At 45.3% G+C, this 24,022-nt stretch overlaps 1 protein-coding gene across 2 annotated transcripts in view; it reads left to right on the top strand.

Annotated features, from left to right (window-relative positions):
* Nucleotides 1-23,466, top strand: part of med23 (mediator complex subunit 23) — a 52,191-nt gene extending 28,725 nt beyond the window's left edge. For both annotated transcript variants that reach the window (XM_042096154.1, XM_042096152.1), the window contains 10 exons: nucleotides 2,181-2,361; nucleotides 5,100-5,270; nucleotides 6,403-6,619; nucleotides 7,098-7,334; nucleotides 7,679-7,844; nucleotides 9,798-9,870; nucleotides 11,337-11,551; nucleotides 17,799-17,919; nucleotides 20,990-21,121; nucleotides 22,670-23,466. In XM_042096154.1, coding sequence (XP_041952088.1) covers nucleotides 2,181-2,361; nucleotides 5,100-5,270; nucleotides 6,403-6,619; nucleotides 7,098-7,334; nucleotides 7,679-7,844; nucleotides 9,798-9,870; nucleotides 11,337-11,551; nucleotides 17,799-17,919; nucleotides 20,990-21,121; nucleotides 22,670-22,870 — 1,714 coding nt within the window. In that variant the 3' untranslated portion in view covers nucleotides 22,871-23,466. The remainder of the gene's footprint in view (nucleotides 1-2,180; nucleotides 2,362-5,099; nucleotides 5,271-6,402; nucleotides 6,620-7,097; nucleotides 7,335-7,678; nucleotides 7,845-9,797; nucleotides 9,871-11,336; nucleotides 11,552-17,798; nucleotides 17,920-20,989; nucleotides 21,122-22,669) is intronic.
* The last annotated feature ends 556 nt before the right edge of the window (nucleotides 23,467-24,022 follow it).

Genomic DNA, 24,022 nt, shown 5'->3' with positions numbered 1-24,022 from the left:
CCATTTCTCTGTGTGTGTGTGTGTGTGTGTGTGTGTGTGCATGGATATTTCTTTATATATGTGCGTGTGTGTGTGCGCGTGTGCGCATCAGCAGCATCAGCACATTACCCAGGGCTCTCCTCAGATCCCCTGACTCGCCTGCGTTTATGTAACTCTCCAGAGGAGAAGCGCCATACAAGTTCTTAAATGCTCAAATGACTCGTTTTCACACACTATCAGCCTTGCTCTAGCCGCAGAACACACACACACACGCTTGTTTGCATCTCTCTCTTAGCTATGTTTTTCTCCTCTGTCTCTCCTTTTGTCTGACTCAGCCTCTCTCCCGGCTTCTCTACTTCTCTCCCGGCTTCATCTACTTCTGTTTTTCTCTCTCTCCATATTTGTTTCTCTCTCTTTCTCGCTCTCATTCTCTCCCACTCTCTATTGCCCACCCACACACCCACACACACACACACCCACACACAGAGAGAGGGAGAGGAATGAAAATAGCCCAGTGGAATGCCTCACATCTCAGGGTGCTGTTGCTTCTCTCTATCATAATGTCTTGTCCGCCTGTCTCTGTTGCTCTTCTGTCTCTGTTTCTCTTTTGTTTGTACATCCCTGACAGACCCCCTCCCCACACACACACACACACACACACACACACACACACACACACACACACACACACACACACACACACACACACACACACACATTCTCCGCTCACCCTGTCATATATGGGTAGTAATCTGGGTTCCATTTTCCTCCATAATAAACACAGACGTTTTGTCAAGGGCCATTTGCCATTCTGACGTTGAATGGCACAGGTCCCTTTCTTTTTTCCCATCAAAGCTTTTAAGAAAGACTCAGGAGAGGTAAACTTTGCACCACTTCTGCATCGGCTCTGGCAGGTGGTCAAATAGCTCTGCATGCAGACTCGGGGGGGGGAATCGCAGAGAAGGCCGTGCCGGCCAGACAGAAGAGGGTTCAGTGCAGTGTAGGGCTGCACAATTATCGCAATAGTAATCGCAATATGAACCAACACAATTACCTAATCGCCAAAGCTACAAATAATCGTGCAGTTAATTTTGTCACTTTTCTTGACTTTTTTATATTCTTTTCATCCTCCTTGACTATGCCACTTCTGGTTGGTGGGTGTGTGTAGTGTGTGAGGAGCACAGAAATTCTGATTGGTGAGCTTCATAGTCGGTTTGGGTGCACAAATTTAAGAGACATTTGGAATCAATGAATTGACTTAATTGAAATAAATGATTTAATTAATTGAATCAATTAATTGACATTATAAAATCATATCGCAAATCCCAATATCTGTCAGAAAAATCGCAATCGGATATTTTCTCCAAATCGTGCAGCCCTAGACAGCAGTCCTTCAGCACCTTCAGCGACATCCAAAAACTGACCAAAGGGCCTGACCCACACAAGCAGAGGGACAGCAGTCCTCCAGCGGCGGACAGGCCTGCCCCCGGGGCCATTGCCAACAGCCTGCTGTCTCTGCAGCTGGTGTCGCCAAAGTCAAGGTCTTCAGGTTACAGCCAGTGGGAGTCGTTTAGAAGCTGCTTAAACGGAGAGGAGAGGTTGACAGCTAACAGCTCTCTTCCTTGTTGCTGCGAGATTGCTTTCAGAAAGGGCCCAGACTCCACAGTTCTCGGATGTCTTTCAATTGTCGACAGTTTGCTAAACGATGTTTTCGCCAAAAGCGAATTGTTCTGCTTTAAAATGGACCGCTTAAGAGTGGGTTTAATCACACGCTAATCATGCAAGCATTTGGATGGCTAATTACTAGGTTTAACGGCTTGAATTATGTCCCAAGTTTGTCGGACTAAGCATTTATGTGGTGTATGTATTGAAGCAAAGCATTTTCATTTTAAGTGCTGGTTTCAAATGTTTCATGAAGAGAACTTTATGGAGCAAAAAGCAGCAGATGCTCATATTGATTTGGGAACAAGTAAGATCCTTTCTTAGCGTGTCTGCATGAGGGGTAACGAGAGGCTTCCAGAGTTAATTATGCAGTTCTGTCCGGCTCGTAAATATACCTTTTTCGATACAGAAAAATCAAAAGTTATTGTAATGCATTAGCAGCACCAACATACTGCACCAACATTTAGATTTCCTACATCCTACAGTAGGTCGATAGGTCAATAAAAGCCTTTGTCTTTCTTTTTTGGCGTCGTCGGCAGGGTGCTGGAGCGGATTGGTGCGCGCGCCCTGGTAGCCCACGTGCGGACGTTTGCCGACTTCCTGGTGTATGAGTTCTCCACGTCAGCCGGAGGCCAGCAGCTGAACAAGTGCATTGAGATCCTCAACGACATGGTGTGGAAGTACAACATCGTCACACTGGATCGCCTTATCCTCTGCCTGGTGAGACACTCACACACACACACAAAGTGACACCTCATCAAGTGCAGCTTACATACACACACACACACACAAAGTGACACCTCATCAAGTGCAGCTTGCACACACTCACACACACACACACACACACACACACACAGATGTGCATCATATTCTGTTGAATGCGATGCAGCCCATGTGTAAGTGCACACACACAAAAACATGGACCCTGACACAAACATCATTCTGTGACTAACCTCTCTTGTAGGATTATACGTTTTGCTTTTCAGCTAATATCTTCCATATTTGAAAATGGTTTAACCTCTAAATCACTCAATAATCGGTACTTCATTACAAGACCGGCGATGTTATAATGTTGTCCCACAAGGTGCAGGCCATCTTTGTGTCTTGTCCTTGGCCACCTGGCTCTGCTGATTTGCACATCCCTACTCTTGTACCTGGGAGACCACACAGAATAGAGACATCGGCTGCCTCTGTGCTCAGGCATTAGAGAACAAACATGTACAAACACCGCGGTGCTTTGAAGCTGACCTTGTGTACCACTCTCCAGGCAGCTGGATTGTGTGCAGGTGCCGTTTTATTTCGAACGGCTTTTATGTCTTTGCGCAGGTCACTTTTTTTTTTTTTTTAAACTCTCCTCCAGATGTATGTATTTTGCGTTTTATTCCGTGCTGCACAGTCATTGCGGCACCTTCGACTTTTATTTATTAAGTAGAGCCACCTAATGGCTTCTTCCTACTAAACGCATTAGGCGGCGGATCACGGCTATAAATGTTATTCTTATTTATTATGTGTCAACCGCGCCATGTCTCCGGCAGTAAAATGGTAATTTATGATGATGAATCACCTCTTACGCTGTCCCAGAGTGGAATAAAAGGCTTGTGCGTGAGCCCTAGTTCTGTAGTCAGTGTAGGTAGAGGAGTGCCGGGGGGGGGGGGGGGGGGGGGGGGGGTGTTGCTGAGGTGTTAACGCTGTGCTGACTCTGCTGTATGCTACAAGGCCTTGTTCCCGCGGGAACGGCTGTCTTGGTTACACTTTGAAAAACAAGGCCAGAACTGCTGAGGTGTGAGAATTGCATGTCGAATTGGAAACGCTGGTCCAGGACCAGATGATCAGTGCCCAGATCTGAGCCCCCTCAACAAGTGTTGGTCAGATAAACTGACGCCAGGTCAGTTATCCTATTATGAGCCAGAGAATCAAACTGCAGTGGCCTTGCTCTAGCTGTTGCTATTGCCTTTAACTGTACGTACCTTAAGTGAATATTAGGCTTTAGGCAGTTTTGCTTCAAGGATATGAGTATGGTTTAGTTAAGGTGTTGGGTTCTGTTACAATGACGGATAGTTGTGTGTATTATAACAATCAGCCATTATTGTGCATAAAATAAAAGTTGTCTTTCAATTGACAATTATTTCCTCAGAGTTGATTTTCATGTTAAGTTTGGCTACTGTTTTGTCTTACACATGATTATTTCACATTTCAGTATTACAATAAGAATCAACAACAACATGTTTACCCAATCTCATATTTCACACACACACACACACACACACACACACACACACACACACACACACACACGATATTTCCCTGTTTCTCCCCAAAACATGCTAATTATCCCCACAATGAAATGCCGTGTAATTAGTTAGTTTCAGTCCTGTATTGGAGTCCTAAGTGCTCTGGGCAAAAAAAGATCCAGCAAAAACAACAACAAAACAACTCCGAAATCCTCTGAAACCGGCAGTAGCTCAACAACAATACCAGGCTTCCACTGCTACTGAAGCAATGGGCCCAAACCCAGTCAGTGGTTCCGTTCACGGACACCAGGTTCCCTCCTTGTCCTTGGATAATAATCCAAATCGTAGTAGGTGATGAGGTTTTAATTCTTGATACTCCGATATGGCTCCCAATAGCTTTTGTTAGAAAGATCCACTCAACAACAACAACAACGTGAAGCTAAGCAACTTTGTAAAAGGGTGTGTTACAATACTTGTTACAGTATGTGTCGAATCGTAGGATGACAACAGGAAAATGTGCTGTGGTCTCTTAATTTTTTCCCAGAGCTGTAGGTTTATTTGGGGATTTAGATGGCGTGTAAACGAAGTGCTGCAGTGCTGACAGCTTTTGGGCCCTCGGAGCAGTATTGTTCTTGACCAGTTGAATGGCCTCTTGTCAGGTCATCCATTCTAATAGGCAGATCCAGTTAGTGATCTGCTGATTCAGCAGGGGGACATATGGAGAGGGCCTCCCTAAGGGGTCTCAAGCTGCTCCTCAGTAGGGGTGTGTGTGTATGTGCGTGCGTGCGTAGTCTGCGAACGTGCGTGTGTGCGTTCTGTCTGACCTGGAGGTGAAGACGGAGAGGCCATTAGAGGTGTGTGTGTGTGTGTGTCTCTGTCTGCTGATGTGTGTGTGTGTATGCATCTTTGTCTACACACGTTCATGTGTGTGTGTGTGTGTGTTTGTAGTTGCCTGGCGACCACCGCAGCCATCCAGTCGTTCATCTTCTATGCCGTGTTTCCCTCATTGTCATCATCACCATCTATGTCATCATCATAATCATCATACTGGCTGTCACTAATGTGGATACATAATGCCCCAGAGAATTGTTTTTATAGTGTGTATAATATGTGGTAACTGTGTGTGTGTGTGTGTGTGTGTGTGTGCATGCGTGTGTGTGCATGCGTGTGTGTGTGTGTGTGTGTGTGCATGTGTGTGTGTGCATGTGTGTGTTCTATGTTCAACAGGCCATGCGTAGCCACGAAGGCAACGAGGCACAGGTCTGCTACTTCATCATCCAGCTGCTGTTACTCAAGCCCAACGACTTCCGCAACCGCGTCAGCGACTTTGTCAAGGAGAACGCCCCCGAGCACTGGCTGCAGAGCGACTGGCACACCAAGCACATGTCCTACCACAAGGTGAGGCAAACTACATTACCCAGCAGCCACTGGAGGGGAACGCCATCCAAATGGATACATTGATGGCGCGTTCCAGTTAGATTCAGAATTCTGAGAGATGCGAGTGGCCATGTTGCTGTGGTTGTGGCATGTGTCAAATACATCGTAATGAATTGTTATCAACTGGTAATGCTAGCAATGATTAACCACTGGTATCACTAAAACATCAACGATGGTTGGTTTTCTGACTTTTGGAACTGGAACACATTCAAATAGGGTATGACTCCACTAAATGGAATGCAACACCCTCTTGAAATGTAAGCATCCTGACACAACCAGGTCAAGACTCACCACGAATATATACCTATACACACACATACTGTATAGACAACGATGGTGTCCACCCCCATTACACACATCAGCACTAATATAGACAGACAGACTCACACACACGTATAGACTCAGGCAGTGGATATATATATTTAGCCAGTAGTGAACAGTTCCAGCATACATCATTTGACTAACTGTAGTGTTCTAGGTCGGCAAAACATAGCAATTGTGATTGGATGTTGATAAGTTAGTCATTTCTTTCCACTCCTGGCTAGTCACGTCTTGGTTGTCCCCTTATCTTTGTCTCTATAACACACACACACACACGCTCACGTACACGTGTACGCACACATGCAGAGGAAGATGCACTCATGCGCACATCCTCCCCCGGCTCCCTGGCCAGCAGCAGGAGGGAAATGTCAGGGGGGGAGGGGCTCTTTGTCCGGTCCTGACGGTGACATTTGTGTCTGTGGAGATTGGCCTATGATTGCCTTGGCATTTCGAGAGACCGTGGCCATGCCCTTGTTCATTCTGACGCAGGGTCCTGCTAAGCAGTTATTTAGCTGACCTTTCCATGTGTTTGTGTGTCTCTGAGATATCCTGAGGACATAGCCAGGTACATTAAGACCTTAAGATGCTGTCTGAAGTGGTCCATGTTAAGGAGGTTAAAGTCCACAGTTTTGAGGAGTGACACATAACTGTCTTTGAGTATTTGTAAATGTTGACCTGCCTTTGTGTGTGCGTCCGTGTTTGTAAATGTCCTTTTCTTTACCTGTGTGTGTGTGTGTGTGTGTGTGTGTGTGTGTGTGTGTGTGTGTGACAGAAATACCCTGAGAAGCTGTACTTTGAGGGCCTGGCGGAGCAGGTGAGCCCACCCATGCCCCTGCAGCCGCAGTACCTGCCCATCTACTTTGGCAATGTGTGCCTGCGTTTCCTGCCCGTCTTTGACATCGTCATCCACCGCTTCCTGGAGCTGCTGCCCGTCTCCAAGTCCCTGGAGACCCTCCTCGACCACCTAGGCGGCCTCTACAAGTTCCACGGTAAGGGACACTGGCTTCGGGATTCGGTCAGTTCATTATGGTGATGTGCGGTGAGGTCAGAACCTAAGGAGGCACTGGCAGTGTGCTTTCACAAATTCATTAATTAATCAATCAATCAATCAATCAATTAATCAGTCGGCCAAAAAAACAATCCATAGGTTAAAGAATCGACCAACACAAGTTGCCTATGTGTTATTAGCAGAGCTATGAGAACTGAAAAAAAATAAAGTAAGTAAATCATAGGTCTATATGACTGTTTTTAGCTGTCTCTATGGCCACTGTGTGTGTCTACTGAGATTAAACAGGTCTTGATTACTTGTGTCAGCACCTAAGACCTCACCTCCTACACACACGCATTTCTAAATTGACTTTCTCATTGATTTTTGTAATGGATATCTCCATGTGGATATTCGTCTGTGCTGGCTATTAATGTTGACCCTGCCCTCCCCCACACACACACACCCTTCTACTCCTTCAGATCGGCCAGTGACGTACCTGTACAACACGCTGCACTACTACGAGCGGCACCTGCGCGACCGCACCAACCTGAAGCGCAAGCTGGTGCACGCCATCATGAGCTCCCTCAAGGACAACCGCACGCCAGGCTGGTGCCTGAGCGAGACCTACCTCAAGTTCGGCATGAACCCGCGCGAGGACAACGTCTGGATACCCGACGACACCTACTACTGCAAGCTTATCGGACGCCTGGTGGACAATATCCTTTTAGTGGGTTGGGGGGGGGGGGGGGGGGAAGGAGGAGAGAGAGAGAGAGAGAGAGAATCTGTCCATCTTTGTCAGTAATCCCAAAGTCACATACAGACATAGGCACATATGCCCTGTTGTTTGGGTCATTGTCCTAAGTACGAAGAAGTCTTCTCTTGGTCCTTGTAATGTTCTGTGTTTTGCTTATATGCATGTACGTAGGCCACACACACACACTTCTCTTACTTCATCTTCCTTGTGAGATTGTATCCCAATATATACCCCGCAGCACACGAGACACACACACACACACACACACACCCCTTCAATCAGAAGTCTTTCTTTAACCTGTGCCACCCATGGCAGGCAAGTCTCCTGGCCCATTCCCCAACTGTGACTGGCGCTTCAACGAGTTCCCCAACCCGGCTGCGCACGCTCTGCACGTCACCTGCGTGGAGCTCATGGCCCTGGCAGTACCCGGCAAGGATGTGGGCAATGCCCTCCTCAACGTGGTGCTTAAGAGGTCAGCAATGTGTGCTTATGTAACACAGGTCGTAATTCGTCCGCGGCTCACGGCCCTCGAACCCGCCACCTCGACACACACAGGCATGAGAGTCGAACGCTCTAATCACTGAGCTAAAAGCCCAGGCTTCCAACTCAGCGGTTAGAAGCGTTCTTAAGGTTAGGGGTGTGAGGATTTACACGGGCAACTAGCATGCTAGCACAGTTTGCCTCCGATACACTTAGTCCCCACTATTTAAAGGAGAATTCCACATAGATCTCTGTTTCTCAAGGTCACCGAGTACTGTCAGTATGAAAAAAAACGATCAGTTTTACCAAGAGCTAGAGCAGCTACACTGCTACACTCTGGGGGCAGGAACATGGGGGCTCATGAACATGCCCCCAGAGTGTAGCACTGTAGCTGCCTGGCCGCTTTAGCTCTTGGCTGCAGCAACTGGAGCTATGTAGAATCAATTGTTTTAGTTTTTTTCATATCGACAATACTCCGTGACCTCGAGAAACTGAGATCTCTGTGAAAAATCACCGGAATTCTCCTTTAAAGCGTTACATTATAGTGCAGTGTGCTAATGCACAGTAGTGAATGTCTTCATTGTTTCTATTATTCATTGTTAAGTGTTGTTGAAGTAAATGGCCTGTGGTAGTTGTTGTAGTCTTAACACAATAGTCTTGTACACACATAGTATGTAGAGGGTTGGCTCAGTAGGACTTAGCATTTATGAATTGGATATTAAGTCTTGACTGTGAAATGCTGTTTTGTCATTTGAATATGAAAGTGTTATTTTGATTGGGATTTAATGTGAGCTGAACTTCAGCAGTTAAGTGGTGAATACTTGATCCCTGGTAAGGATTGTTTTGGGGTGGAGGTGTTGCTAGATCGATGTGGAGAAAGGATGCGTGGGCAGGTTTTTCTATTAATATAACCCTCACAAGGAGGGCCTGTAGGTATGAAGTTGGCTCAATTTCCTTTTTATACACTAGAATAGAATCGACTTCAACCTTTTTTTTTTTTTTATTGGCATCCATGGAGCCCCATATTATAGGCTTAGATGGAAAGCATGAAAAAATAAAAATAGAACAGAGCAAACAAGTAGGTCACAAATATAGGAAAAAATATATTCGGCAGACACATACATTGTGACCTTAAGCCACTACCAGTTTACTCCATCATTACAGGGAGATCAGTATGTGCACAGAAAGGAAGAAAAGGATTCTGGTCTATCTATAGGCAACTAATAGGCCTGCTCTAGTCCTGCTTCTGTCTCCTGTGCACGGGTCACCAACGCGGCGTGTAGGGGGTGTCGTGTGCCTCCCCAACAATTGGGACCATGTGTCAATGACGCACGTCTTCGTCGCATGCAAATGTGTACGGAGGAGCATAGCTCCTCCTTAAGAATCCAAGTAAATTATAAAGATTAAGATTAAACAAAACTGGTGATATTACTGAGTCAGGAGCTGTGCTCCTCTGACTACTCTCATCCCTGTCAGTGGAGTCACGTCTCTCCATTCCACCGTTCTCATCGTTATCCAACTGTAGAATACCCAGGTGCACTGGCGGGTCAGGTCTCCTTTGTAACAGCACACGCCTGGCCCACCGAGTCTGTGGAGGGGAAATGGAGAGCATGGCCAAGATTACATAAGGCTTTCAGTCTCTCCTGCTCCAAGGATGCGGCTGCCTGCAGCAGATAATGAGTGTGGCGATGATGTGTTACGTTCTAGAGATTAAACACACACACACACACGTACGCACGCACACACACACACACACACACACACACACACACACACACACACACACACACACATCCTTACTGATGCTCTAGCTAGGATGAGTCATGGCGGAACAAGTGTGGAGTCCGAGAGCGGTGTCTGTGGAGGATATGGAAGGTGGCTTGTGGGTTTTTTCACTGACGTTGAAGTGTGTGTGTGTGTGTGTGTGTGTGTGTGTGTCTTGCAGCCAGCCACTGGTGCCTCGAGAGAACATCACGGCCTGGATGAATGCTATCGGTCTCGTCATCACAGCTCTTCCGGTAGGTTCCGTGATAAAGCCCCCCACCACCCCACCCCTTTACCTCTGACTTGGTCCTGTCCCTCTCACCATCTGTCCAGCAATTTCAGTAGCTTTTGTTCCAAAAAGTCTTCTAAAAATGAGGCCAGGCGGGTTTTGTGTTTTTTCATTTGGCTTTTAATATAAAATGTCTTGCCTCAAAACTGTCAACATTGAGTGAAGATCTCTTTTCTAGTTTATTACACATAAATGTAATATTAGTGCGATATAATGAGTGCTATTCAAGGAAATCATTTAATAGTTGAATGGACTCATTATTTCTTAGGTTATGACTTGAACTATAGTGGTACATGCTGCTAAATGACCATTCAAAGCCTTCATGTGGGAATTTCTCTAGTCTAAGACTGGTAAGTTAAGACTGCTATTCAACAGGCCTCTGTGTCCTGCAGATCTCCTGTCGTAGGCAGTCAGAAGGCCACATGATTCAGGTTGTTAGTCCCACAGCATCAGCTGAGATCTAGTTACACACATAAAGAGGCCAGCGGTGTGTGACTGCAGTAAACAGCATTAGGGCTGTAGGCCCTGGAGGAAAGGCTTGGTCACTGCTGTGTTAAAAGCTGCCTGAGTTAATTAGGGCAGTTTAGACTTGTTGGAGTATTGGGTCCACATTGTGTGTAGCTTGGCGCTGGATATTAGCCATTCTTCGATCAAAGTGCTAGAACCTTCTTACTTTGATGAAAATGTAGATCATTTCCCCACTTCACAAAAAATCTCCCAGCAACACATAGTTCTCGATGCACAAATATATATTTTTAATTCCATTTTCTTGACACACCCTTTTTTTCCTAAGTCCCCGGCTAAGTCTTTGTTTAGGGACGTGTTAAGTGGGTCCAGCTGTCCGCTGTTATGTTGACAGCAGAGCCAGAGAGTTTACAGTCTGGTGACAACTTGTTGAAACCAGGGGGTCAGAGTTTAGAGGGTTAGCTTCAGCCAGTTAGCAGCCCAGTTGGCTGCCACAGTCTTTAAAAATGGTGTTCTCTCTGTGAACTCCGGCATGGGCTCTCTGCCACCCACCTTTTCACAAACAAGCCATTTAGGTGCCATATTGAATACCTCCTCACTCTCTCCGGTCTCATATAATAATACCTCCATGGTTTAAAAAGTGGACTAGGATCCAGTAGAAAAACCTGTAACTTCTACAATTGCTTGTACTTTTAGGCAAGTGCTTTTTGTACTAGTTGTCACTATTTCAATGCCATGCCGAGAAGAACTAGTGCTACAATTAGAGAGTTAAGGGGACTCCATTGAGCAGACATTGGGGTAACATGCCTCTCTTCTCTCCTTCTGCTCTCCTCTCTCTTCTCTCCTCTCTCTTCTCATCGCCTCTCCTCTACTCTACTTCTCTCCTCTCCTCTGCTCTCCTCTCTCTTCTCATCTCCTCTCCTGTCCCTCTCCTCTCTTCTCCCTCTCTCTCTTCCTCTCTTGCAGGAGCCCTACTGGATCGTTCTGCACGACCGCATTGTGAGCGTGATCGGCAGCCCGGCGCTCACCTCCGAGACGGAGTGGGTGGGCTACCCCTTCCAGCTGCTGGACTTCACCGCCTGCCACCAGTCCTACTCGGAGATGTACTGCAGCTACGTGCTGGCCCTGGCCCACGCTGTCTGGCACCACTCTAGCATCGGGCAGCTCTCCCTTATCCCCAAGTGAGTATGGACCACCACCCTCCCTCACCCACCCACCCACCCACTACCCACTTGGGTGGTGGTGGTGGTGGTGGTGGGGAATCCTTTCCGCCTTGCATCTGTGGTCTGGGTTCTCCTGTTTTAAAAAGCTGCTGATTATACAGATGTCCCGCTCATTGGAAGGCGGCCATATTGGGATTGATTGAGGCCCCCCACTCCTGGGAGGTCTCAGACGGTAGCTGCTTTGTACACAGCTGAATTATGGACCAAGTGACGCAGATAGACGTGCCCAGAGATGCGCTTGGCGTTGTTATATACGGGCACATGGCTCATCTGGATGCTTCAGCGCTGGATTTGAGCCATTTTGGATGCTGTTGACTAGCATGACAGAACTGGCCATCCAGTGTAGAGTCTTTCTGTCAGACACTCGCATCGAGTTTGCCGTCCTAATAGTCCGCTGTCAAAATTGATATACGGTGAGCGAAAAGTTTCCACGCACATTGCAGATAGATTTCAACAGCTGGGTAATGAAACTGACAGAATCAAATAATCCACCAGATCAAATTCCAATTTGACGTCAAGCATTATATGAACGAATAGATACGTGAACCATTCCATCTAAACCCATGTATGACCACATGCAGGCTCTTCGTAAAGGTGACCCAAGTCATCGACTGGAACATTGCTTTGATCTGAGCGCGAGTTCCTGAAGGCCCTTGTTTTACTGCCTCTATCTCATCGATCACTTCATTTTTAGTTGCTGCAGGGATCTCTGACTCTGCCTGTCTCGCTGTAGAGGTTCAGCTCGGCCTGGTAGGAGTCCGCGGGGCTTAAGCTTGGCTCGTTGTTTCTTGCCCTCGTTGGCGGCTGGCCTGGCCTCTCTGCTCTGTTGACGTTGGATTAACCGCTAGTCTTCTCGGGTTAGAGGAGCCCCTCGCGGCGAGCCGATCGGAATCGACCGCTGTGTGTTTCCGGATTTAGCACGCTAATGTTAGCCGCCCAGCGGTTCTCTCGTGCTAATGCCACACGGTTTGTTTAAGGTCACGTCAGTCAAGACCGGTTCCCCTGAGGAGTTATCCGACGAGGTGCTGATTGAGCTGAGCTATGCCTTTCACCCAGTGTGCCGGCCGAAGTGTGAGGAGGTTCTGTTTGTGTAAGGAAATGGGTTGGTGGGCTACGCCTTCACCTGATAATATGCTGACGGAGATTGGATTGAAGAATAAATAAATCCAAATGGAAATGCCAGTCTCCATCCGGATTTGAATTGAATCAGAAAAGTCAAAGTCAAAGTCAAAGTCAGCTTTATTGTCAATTTCTTCACATGTTCCAGACATACAAAGAGATCGAAATTACGTTTCTCACTATCCCACGGTGAAGGCAAGACATATTTTTCCAATTTAAGTCCACAGACAAACATAACATTCAAGTAAACAAAAAAGTAAGTAAATAAGTAAATAAGAGGGCACATATAATAATGAAAAAATAAGAGCAGCAAAATTTGGTTGAAATTGTGCATAGACAGTCAATAAAATACTAGTGCAAAGTCAGGCCAATAAAAGGCTTGGGTAGTTCTGTTTGACCTAAGTAATAAGAAAGTGGCATAGTGGTACAGAAGCCAGACAGCTCCCGTTGGTTGTTAAGGCCACACATTTAAAATGAAAAAGTCCACCATCCTCTTGTACTGTCATCTTTTTTATGTAGTGCCTAGTGCTTGTATATGTGCTTGATGTAATTTTGCACAGGTTTTCATATTTTTTGCTGATCTGGATTGGATTCTTACACAAGAAATTGAAAGAACATTTATTTCTCTTTGACCATTTCAAGAGGGATATTTAAAGAGACGTATGACATGGCAAACTGAGTCGTGGCTTGGAAAGTGCCAGAGGATTATCACTTGTTCATTCCAGAACCTTCCCATTCCCTCATGATTCATCAGTCCGAATCAGCGTTTGAAAGAGGACTTACTGTACGAAACGCTGAAATACAGTCAAGAAGGCTTTCTGGCTCTTGGGTGCGTTTCCCAAAACCATAGTTGCTAACCTGTTAGCAACCTAATTGGTTGGCAATGGGAAATTGCATTACAACCAACAAAGTTGCTAACTTAGTTAGCAACTATGGTTTTGGGAAACACGCCCCTGGTCGATTTGCGTTTTTTTTTTTTTTTGCCAGATATATTTTTTGTCTCTCCATTTGACTTCTTCATCCTCACAATTATAAAATGCGCCCCTTTACTCCAGTGACTGTCATAGTACTCCTCTCAGAGAGGGAAAGGAAATTGTGATGAGAGAAAAATCATGATGGTGTTATGTGATTGACACAAAAGGGACTTGCTCAGGTTCATCCTTTTGTGGAGTATCTCTGTTCCACTCGCCTTGGGCCTACCCATCGCCTACCCGTTTGGGAGGATTTGAGGGTTTCTCTTCTGTCATCAGAGAGAAGTACATTTTTGTCTTTTTTTTTTTGTCTAGTTCTGTTAATTTGTCACTGGACCCTTTCCCACCTTATTATTAATTCTCTTTTGACTTGTTATTGTTATTGAATGTACAACGATTCTCTTTTGCTTGAGCTGGTGTTTTTGGCACGTCTCTTTGACGTGTTCCTTTTAGTCATTTGTTTTTGCTCCGGAGGTGACTGGTCGACTCTTATCTGCCCAAAGTGTGTTTCAGTATGTGGTAGAGATGCACCGATATGGAATTTTAGGGCCGATAACCGATATTTATTGGTTTGTTGTGGCCGATACCGATACGATAACCGATAATATTACTCTTGAAAAAAATTTGTGAAAAGTGATTTGGGGAAAGCATTTAATAAGCATAATTTTATTGCAGTAATTTTACCTACCACCAAATGATGGACAGAACTCATAATAGTCCTCAATAGTACGGCAGTCAACAACATAACAGTAGCCTAGCCCTACAGTATGTGTGGCTCCTAGTGAACCTGACGTCAGTGAATTGCGAGTGAGTGGCTAGAGAGTTTGAATCGTTTTAGGACTAAACGCTCATAAACGGCTCAGCTTGGAATAAGCTACAGTATAGCGACCAAATCAGAGTTTGTGAGGGAAACTTAGGTTTAGTTTCAACTGCGGGTAACTGAATAAAGCTGCAACTCCTCAGACTGGATCCAGGGGCGGAACTGGACACTTTGAGGCCCAAGGCAAAAGATCCCGAGGCCCCTCCGAGCCCCCCCACCCCCCCACTCCCCCACTCCCCCCCCCAACCCACAAACACACACACTAAAACCCTAAAACTGAAACACACTTTTTTCTGTAATAATGGGACGCTGAGGCATACTCAAATACAACAAATATTTATTGCCATAGATGACAATCAAAAAACATTAGTAAAAACCTTTGAAAGTATTACAATTATGAATGCTCTGTGTGTGTGTGTGTGTGTGTGTGTGAGAGAGAGGTGAGAGAGAGTAGGCTAGGGGTTTGGGGTCTCTGTGTGTGAATTTACTCTTTGTAGCTATGTATGAGAGTCTGTCTGTGTAGGCTATGTGTAAAAGAGAGGGAGAGAGTGAGAGTGAGTGTGTGCGTGCGTGCGAACTGAGGTGTTCGATCTTGCAAAAAGCCGACATCCAAAACAATAAACAGCGTCTGCACTGACCGAATAAACTAGCCATTTTCTGTTTATTTTTTCTCCATTTTTCATGGTCATGTAATAATGTTCAAACGTGAATCTTCTGGGTGATTTATCTGCATTTTTGGGGAATTCAAAGTTCTTAATTTGCACAGGGCTTTTTTTTTAACGATTTCAACTCGCTCTGCATACGGTGTCTGGCCATAACGCAGGGTCGTCACTGATAACTGTAGCCTAGTGCTAAGTATTGTGTTAGGGTATGGCTACTCACGTACTGGTTTCGTTTGCACCCAAAGCTTCTGCTACTGAAATGGTGTCCGTAGCAGCACCAACAGCACCAGTGCGGACTTCGGCAGTGACAGTGATCCCTCACGACTGTTTCACTTAGATCAACATCATAATCATCATCATCAGTAGAAGAATATGTAGTACAAGAGCTATCCAAAATAGCCTACTTTCTTCCGTGGAAGAATTCTTCGACTGGAAGAAGATGGTTAATTTAGGCAATTTCTTTCTAAATTCTTCCTCCTCGCTTTTTCTTTTATCACTTCCACTCTGGAAACGTTTCATGGCTGCTGTCAATCGCTCAACTCCACTCCTCACCAAGACCTCGTTCATAGCTAGTTTCTGCAATGGTGACAGAAAGCGGACCTGCAGTCATTTGATTTTATGATGAGTTTATGAGCAATCAAAATATTTTTTCAATCTTTATTATGGATTAGAATATATTGTTTGGATGCGGTGATCATTTATTTAAAAAAAAAAAAACGAAATACGATACGGGGATGACGAGGCCCCCTGGTGGCCGAGGCCCCAGGCAATTGCCTGACCATGCCTAATGGCAGGTCCGCCCCTGACTGGATCTTATGTCCGTCTACTCTGTTGCGCACAACCTGCTGCAGCAGAAATGAAAGGCGTTAGCCCCGAAGATTTTAATAACTTATTATGATGACCTGACTGGAACTGAAGCACGAATGGTTAGCATATTTCTAGGTAATAATACAAAACCCAAGCTAAAGTAATGCAAATATAATACTAAAACACAACTTAGAACTAGGCCTACTTATGTACTCGTCCCACTAACGAGTTTGTTTATTTGTTTCCCCGACCAGTGCGGTAAAGTGCAAACACACCAGCACAAGACGGCTCTAGATAGGGCTGAGCTCCGCTCTGTTAAGGTTAAATGGCGGATCATTCACGGGAGTATTTTGAGATGCACAGATTCCCAAATGAACGCATATCCACAGATTTTGTTAGAGTGGTGAAATACATTCACACCGCTGACATTATATTGAGGAAAAAGTATGGCCAACCAAGCTCAAGTAGGCTAGCTCAGTGTAGCCAGACGGACCTTACGTAGGCCTAAATTAGGACTTTAAAAAATATTGGCGCAAATTATCGGCCAGAATTCTGTTATCGTACCGATAATAATATTTTCATTTTTTCACTTATCGGCTAATAATATATTGGCCGCCGATATATCATGCATCCCTAGTATGTGGCAGTGACTGGCAGCCTGTTCTCACGTGTGCGTGTGCATGTGTGTGCGTGCACACCTGCGTGTGTGGCTGTGTTGAATAAGAAACTGCCAACCTTTTTATGTAGGTAAGCTGTTTGTATATTTTAGATGGTCATTGGTAGGGTGGGTTTGTGTGTGTCTATGTGCGTGAGACGTGAGTGTGTGCATGTGTGTGAGACGTGAGTGTGTGCATGTGTGTGTATTTGCACTTGTTGAGCAGTGACAACCTGCTTGTGGAGGAGACTCATCTCTTTTGACACAGGCAACGAAGTGTGTCATGCGCGTGTGTGTGTCACACTCTCACACATACGCTCATTCTCCTTCTCTCCCTCTCTCTCGCTCTCTCTCACACACCTTTTCAAAACGTGGTGAGATTGGCTCAATGTTCTGTTGCCGACAGTCTGCTCTGGCGCTTTCTATCACCGTCACGCTTCTGAAGGTTCTTGTTGGTCCTGTAGCCCCCCTCCTCTCCTCCTCCTCTTCTCATCCTCCTCCTCTCCTCATCCTCCTCCTCTCCGCTCTGCTGGCCAGTTCTGCTGGATTTGTGTGTGACGCAGATCAAAAGCCGTCCGAGTCGGTTTCAACCACCTGTCTGGCCTGGCATTTCCACACACCCGGCTCAAGGCCGCCGCTCAGAGCTGGCCAAGTGTGCAGAGGTTGGCTGCCTTTTTTTTTTTTTTTGTCTCCTCTTTCTGATCTTCTTTTTGCTTTTCTCTCCTCTTAGATCTCCTCCTCTTCTGTCATCTCTGGCTGTTTGCCTGTTGCCTTGCCTGGTTTGAAACGATTTAATGTCAATATGCTCTCCTCCTCTCCCCCTCTCTCTCTCCCTCTCTCCTTCCTTCTCTCTACCTCCTTCCCTCTCTCTCCCCCTCTCTCTCCCCTTTCTATACCTCCTTCCCTCTCTCTCCCCCTCTCTTCCCTTTCTCTACCTCTTTCCCTGTCCCCCTTCTCTCTCTCTACCTCTCTCTCTACCTCCTTCCCTCTCTCCCCCTCTCTCCCTTTTCTCTACCTCCTTCCCTCTGCCCCTTCTCTCTCTCCCTCCCTCTCTACCTCCTTCCCTCTCTCTCTTCCTCTCTCTCTACCTCCTTCCCTCTCTCTCTCTCTCTCTCTCTCTCTCTCTCTCTTTCTCTCTCTCTCCATCTCCCCCTCTCTCTCTCTGTCTCAGGTTCCTGTCAGAGGTACTGAAGCCCATAGTGAAAACGGAGTTCCAGCTGCTGTACGTCTATCACCTGGTCGGTCCCTTCCTGCAACGCTTCCAGCAGGAGAGGACACGCTGCATGCTGGAGGTAACACACACACACACACACACACACACACACACACACACACACACACACACACACACACACACACACACACACACACACACACGTCATGCATTCGCGCCTTTGCAACATTCACCCACAGATAAACCTAAGAACACACACAATGCTGGATGCCTCTCCGATGCTATGTAGTCTAACGTGCAAGTCTTTGTCATGAATGCAAAACAAACACAGACTCACACACACACACACACACACACACACTTATTTTCATTCACTGATTGTTGGTCCCAAAGGATACCTCTTCTCTCTTCACTGGGCCCCCGTAAAAGACTGGAGGTTAAAACCATCTGGTATTCCTCCTTTCAGGCTGTTTGCCAGTGTCGATTGATTGGATAGCCAAAGAGGGCATACATGGACATTAAGGTAGAGAAAGTGTACATGAGGTCTTTTTTCAGAACCATCCACAGCCAAGTGTTTGTCAGAGAAGAGCTGGTGAGCTGCTCAGAAAATTCTGCTCACTTACGCAGTGTTCATTTCTCTCTCTCTCTCTCTCTCTCTCTCTCTCTCTCGCTCTCGCTCTTTTCTTTTTCATTCCCTTTCTATGATTCCTTCTTTCTCTCTGGCTCTTTCTCTCTCTCGTTCGCTTGCTTGTTTGCCTCTAAAAGTCATAAGGCGTTCATTTTTTTTTTCATAAGCTGAAGATAAGGCAAACACACACAAACACTATCTCCACCTCTCGCTCTCTCCCACATGCACATAAGCACACACACACGCACGCACACGCGCGCACACACATAGACAGACAGATGCAATCGGCCCTGATTAAAGGGAAGGCAAGAGAGAGTCGGGGCTAGTCTCCAGGGCTCCTGAGTGGGCGTTCGAGAGCCGCCATCCACTGGGACTACACCTGCTGTCTGTTAGCCTTTGCTAATGCAGCAGAATCACACAGGTGACTCTCTATTTCTCTCTCTCTCTCTCTCTCTCTCTCTCTCTCCGTTTCTCCTCCTGTAGTATTCTCTTCTTTGCTTTTTTCTGAAATACAGATGCACATTCTCAGCTAGGATAATAGGATTTATGTAGTAACGTAAAAAAGCATGTAAGCTTTATGTAAACTTAGAGTATTTCAACGTTATTCTTTCTACCCACCTGTTTATCCTGATGTATTATTATGCTCCCCACCTCCTTAGCTTTCCTCTCATAGTTGTATAGTTTTCTTAACACTAATACAGTTCTTTAAAGTTTTGCAAAAACATGAATTATGTATTTCGAACACTTAAGGAGTCAAGGAAATGTCAGAGAAAACAAAGCACTTACTGATCCTTCTTCCGGGTAGCTCTTCTACAACATGTTACTCATTCTCTTTTTCTCTTCATGTCTTCCTCTTTCTCCCTCTCCTTCCTCCATTAACACCAAAGAGCAGCTCTCGAGAGACACGCATTCAGGCCCTCTGCTGAAAGTGTTCTCTCATCACTTCCCCCCTCAGACAAATCCCACTGGTGTTATTCGACACAAATCCACTACCGGAGGATTAAGATCAGCTTTGGTGCGGAGAAACTCCCGTAACCAGTGTTAACCAGCTGTTATTTCCAGAGGCTGCCTGTACTTAACATCAGCGATTGTACACGATTTATGTTTTTTTTTTTTTTTTCACATTCTGGTATAATCTCGGCACAATTGAATGGGATATATTTAATTAACTTAAACTCTTATGTAAAACCTAGACACACACAGACATACTCAGACGGATTGATTGGCACCGATTAGAACAAATCATTAACTCTGGTGACAACTCCATCCTGAGTGGAGAATGGCCGCTGTCTGAATCCCCAGCTCCAAGGTTGGGATTTATTTGCTGTCAAGTTCTCAGCTGTTGTTGTTGTTGTTATTATTTGGTTACTCTCGTCACACCCAAACCCTCGTCGCTTATTTTTGATTACCGCTCGCACATTTCTGTAATTTGTGTGATTATGTGTGATGGCTTAATCAGCTCACACTGCCTTCTCGCCAACTATTAAAGTGACACTGGCTCAGGAGCGGCCTGGAATAGTGGACATTTCCCCCCAGAGCAGCACATCCAAAGCCTCATCCAAAGCACGTGGCCCTGCTGCACTCGGTCAGCCTCCAGACATCGAGGCCAACGGCCCCAATTCACTAGCAACCGGCCATCCTCTGGCCGTAGTGAAGGTCACATCACACACACACACACACACACACACACACACACACACACACACACACACACACACACACACACACACAGAACAGACACAGACACACCTGTTGAGCTACTCTAGGCTTTGGAATAATAGCCTAATCTCCATTGGAGTTGGTTTATGTAGACACTCAAGGCGTTTCTATTAGGGCTTTCTCAATCTCCGGATGTAGTAATGGAAGATGTCATGCTATTCTTCTGAAAGAAATGAGCTTATTTCATTTCATCAAATTGTCATTCGGGCAGGAAATTGGGGGAGTCGGGGACAAATTGACGTGTGTGTGTGTGTGTGTGTGTGTGTGTGTGTGTGTGTGTGTGTGTGTGTGTGTGTGAGAGAGAGAGAGAAAGTAAGTTTATTCTTATAGCTATATATATCAGTGTTTCTCAAACTTTTTCAGACCAAGGGACCACATAACCAAAAAAAAACAACTCACGGACCACCTATCTAAAAAAAGAGTAGACCTACTTCAACACTATATTACACAATCGGTCTACTCATTGAGTCACCTTGCTTATTTTCTTTGCACCTTGTTTATTGTGTCAGAGGATTATTTAAACTGGCATAGTTTACATAGGCAGTGAACAGAACATTACATAGGCAGTGATCAGAACTGTTTGGATTTATATAGAAGTTGTTTCAATATTGCAAGCAACTCATCTATATTATATTTACCACGTCTGCTCGCGGACCACTTGGAATAGCTTGCGGACCAAACTTATATACAGCACATTTTCTAGCACAATCAAAGCTCTTCACATAAACATAGACAACATAAACACTCAATACTAAGTCCATGGGCAATGTTAAGTACACTACAAGTTAAGTTTTTAAAATTGCTGTTATTGTTCTCTTTTTCTTCCATCTTGGTGGCTCAGATTGGCGTGGCATTCTACGAGATGCTCCAAGCTGTGGACCAGCACTGCAAGCACCTGTCCTACATGGACCCCGTCTGCGACTTCCTTTACCATATCAAGTACATGTTCACCGGCGACAGCGTCAAAGACCAGGCAAGGAGAAAAAACGTTGTTTGTCTTGTTGTGTTTTGTGTCTTCTGTCAAGCGGTCAGAGGAGAGACTCATTAGTGGTTGCCTTTTTTTTTCATCTATTTTCTGTCCTCGTACAATTATGAGTATTTTCTCTCTTTGATTGTCCAAGTGCCTGAGTTGCTCTTTTGTAATTCAAATGGGCTTCTCCTGCCAAGCCTGCTGTGTTTACAAGTAAATTGGGGTCGTTAACCTGAAGTTACTCCCTTTCTCTTTTATTTTGACTGATTTATAGACCAAAGCAACGTTGCTATTTTTTCTGACAGTCTTTCTCCTTTGTCTGTCCCCATTTCCTAAACTCTCTGTGAGTGTGGCTGCAATAGCTATAGTGAATGTTGACATATCTTTCACTGTCTTCACTGTGTCTTTCTTCATTACCATAATTTCCCAACTATTAGCCAAAGTTAATACATTGATTTTGCAACATTTCGTCAGCTATGAGGTTAATACACGGAGGCAGTTAATATGGTATTATTATGTTTTTTTTTTTTTTTTTACTTGCATAAGTGTATGCGGTCTATACACAATGCGGCTAATACACAGGAAATTAAATTATCTCACTTCTGGACAAGTAAGGGATAATGGACGACACGGTGGTCTGTTCACAGAATGCACGGTCGAGGTTGTAAAACGCGGAGTGCATTAACTTCTGTGAACAGACCACCGTGGAGTCCATTATCCCACTTATTCCACTGTTGCCACTTGCGTTATGTTCATTTCCTGTTACAATTTAAACGTTTTAATCGCTAAAACTGTCTTGTTTGTAGAACTAATTTCTTCCGACACATATCAACTAATTTCTCAACTCACAGGACAAACTGCCGTTACTAGTTCTAAATGGATGGTTGCTACGGCCAAAGGCCAGTCGTTAGTTCTATCTCTCCCGTTGTCAAGCGGGCGTATCCCAAGATTCTGATGAACTTTAGCTTTGAAACATCGCTATTTTACTTAGCCTGCTGTCATCCATCTAGCTAAAAGCCACCTCTGTCATATGCTACAATGTTGCAATGTTCTGAACGTCTGCATTTTACAGCTCGGATGCAACGTGACAGTTCATTTAAACTTCACAACGAGTTTGGCGAATTAATATACAAGTGTGATACGGCCAAAAAATGGATCTACTTCATAGGTGTGCAGATAACATAAGGTTAATGGTCGTTCTAAATTACGTAGGACAATGGGAAATTCAACCAAGCAGTGGAATAAGTAAGGGATAATGTATAGAACGCCGGTCATTATGGGGAAAATAAGTCCCGACAGGGCGAACCGGACCCCGACGCGCCAGTGGAGGGGTCTTGTTTCGCCTTGAAGGGACTTATTTTCCCATGGTGACCGGCGTTCTATACATTATCTGTATAGATACATTTTTCACGTGTTTAAGTGGCTGGTGCTATTTGTGTCATTGTGTGTGCATACAGTATGTTGGGGTGGGGATTTGATAGTCCAGTCTTTGCAGCGGGGGGAGAGTCAGTTTTTATTCCAGAGTAAGAGTTAATTCCATCTATCCCCCAGGTGGAGAAGATCATCTGCAATCTGCGGCCGGCCATGAAGCTCCGTCTGCGCTTCATCACACACATCAGCAAAATGGAGCCAGCCGCCTCAGTCGCTGCCGCTAACGCAAATGCTAACGCCCCACAGCCCAGCGCAGTCTCCTCGCCAGCCCCGCAGAGCAACCCCGGGCCCTCGAACGTGCCCCTCTCTGTGGCCCAGTGACTGACAGGCCTCCCCTAGGATACTTGTGAACTCGTTGTGAGCCAAGAGAACTGCCGGGCGATCCAGAGCCTTTCTACATGAATGAATTGATAAATGGAATGGCGGAATGAATGGGAACTGTTAAGGAAAGTTCCGGTAGGGCTGTGATAAGTCGCACGGCCGAAAAGACAATGTGACTGATTCTGCCTTGGTGCACAAGGTCTTTGGATTTGCAGTTTTCTGTTACACTTATCATCTGGAGATGTCGGTCACATCAGTATGCTCCAATAAACTGTGTTTGAAGGACGATATGAGAGAAAAAGTTCTCAAATCTGACTTGATCTCATTTTGAGGTATTTCTGTATATGATAATTTTGTTTTCTATTATTATGATGCACCTGGCTGTGTTTTGATGTAATCTGTTATCTTTTCCAAGACTGACAAGCCATGTGCCTTGACATTTTTTTAGCCTCAGCAATCATGAACTTAATAATATAGCCCATTTGCTAATGTTGCAGTGTTTTCTCACCAAACAACAATAATGCCAAATAAACACTTTTAGTATAAATGTCATCATTGCCCTTTTGTAAGTATAAACGGCATCTTTGCCCATTCTTTGTTTTGTTTTGTTTCTTTTTTTGCCAGAGGTCACACATCTCAGGGTCAGACCACTGATCCAGACGTAGTTGCATGTTTTCAGACACAACGCTCTTCAGACAAGTTCATTTCTGTGTCAGTGCCGCCATCAATCTTCTGGAGTTAAAAAAAAAACGATGTGGTTAAAGCTGAAGTCTGTGCTACTCACATTCTTTGGGTTTTTCTGTTAGCCACGAGTAAATGAGTGTAAACAATCATTGATTCGTGGAGAGTGAAAAGGCACACTGTCCTCTTAGCCGCCCCTTCGGACTTGGTAGAAACGGAAGCTGCCTGCAGCTAATGTTAATGAGCCCTTCAGGGGGAACCAAGCAGTGGACTGAGGCATCTTTTCACTGACCTCTCCCTAGCTGCTTGTCTCTTTTATGGAGGATGAGCTGCATGTAATGGCCTCGATCGCACTATGAACTCTGGCTTTGGCCATAAAGGGCTTTGTGATCCATAAATGCCTATTCAGTTAGGACAAGCAGGACTCAGTGGGTGCCTATAGAAGTCCCTTTTGGGGCTGCGCTCTTTGTT

The sequence above is a fragment of the Alosa sapidissima genome, chromosome 6 (assembly GCF_018492685.1).
Source record: "Alosa sapidissima isolate fAloSap1 chromosome 6, fAloSap1.pri, whole genome shotgun sequence".
NCBI classification, from domain to species: Eukaryota; Metazoa; Chordata; class Actinopteri; order Clupeiformes; family Clupeidae; genus Alosa; species Alosa sapidissima.
Note: the sequence above shows the minus strand (reverse complement) of the source record. Positions and strands in the feature narration are given on the sequence as shown.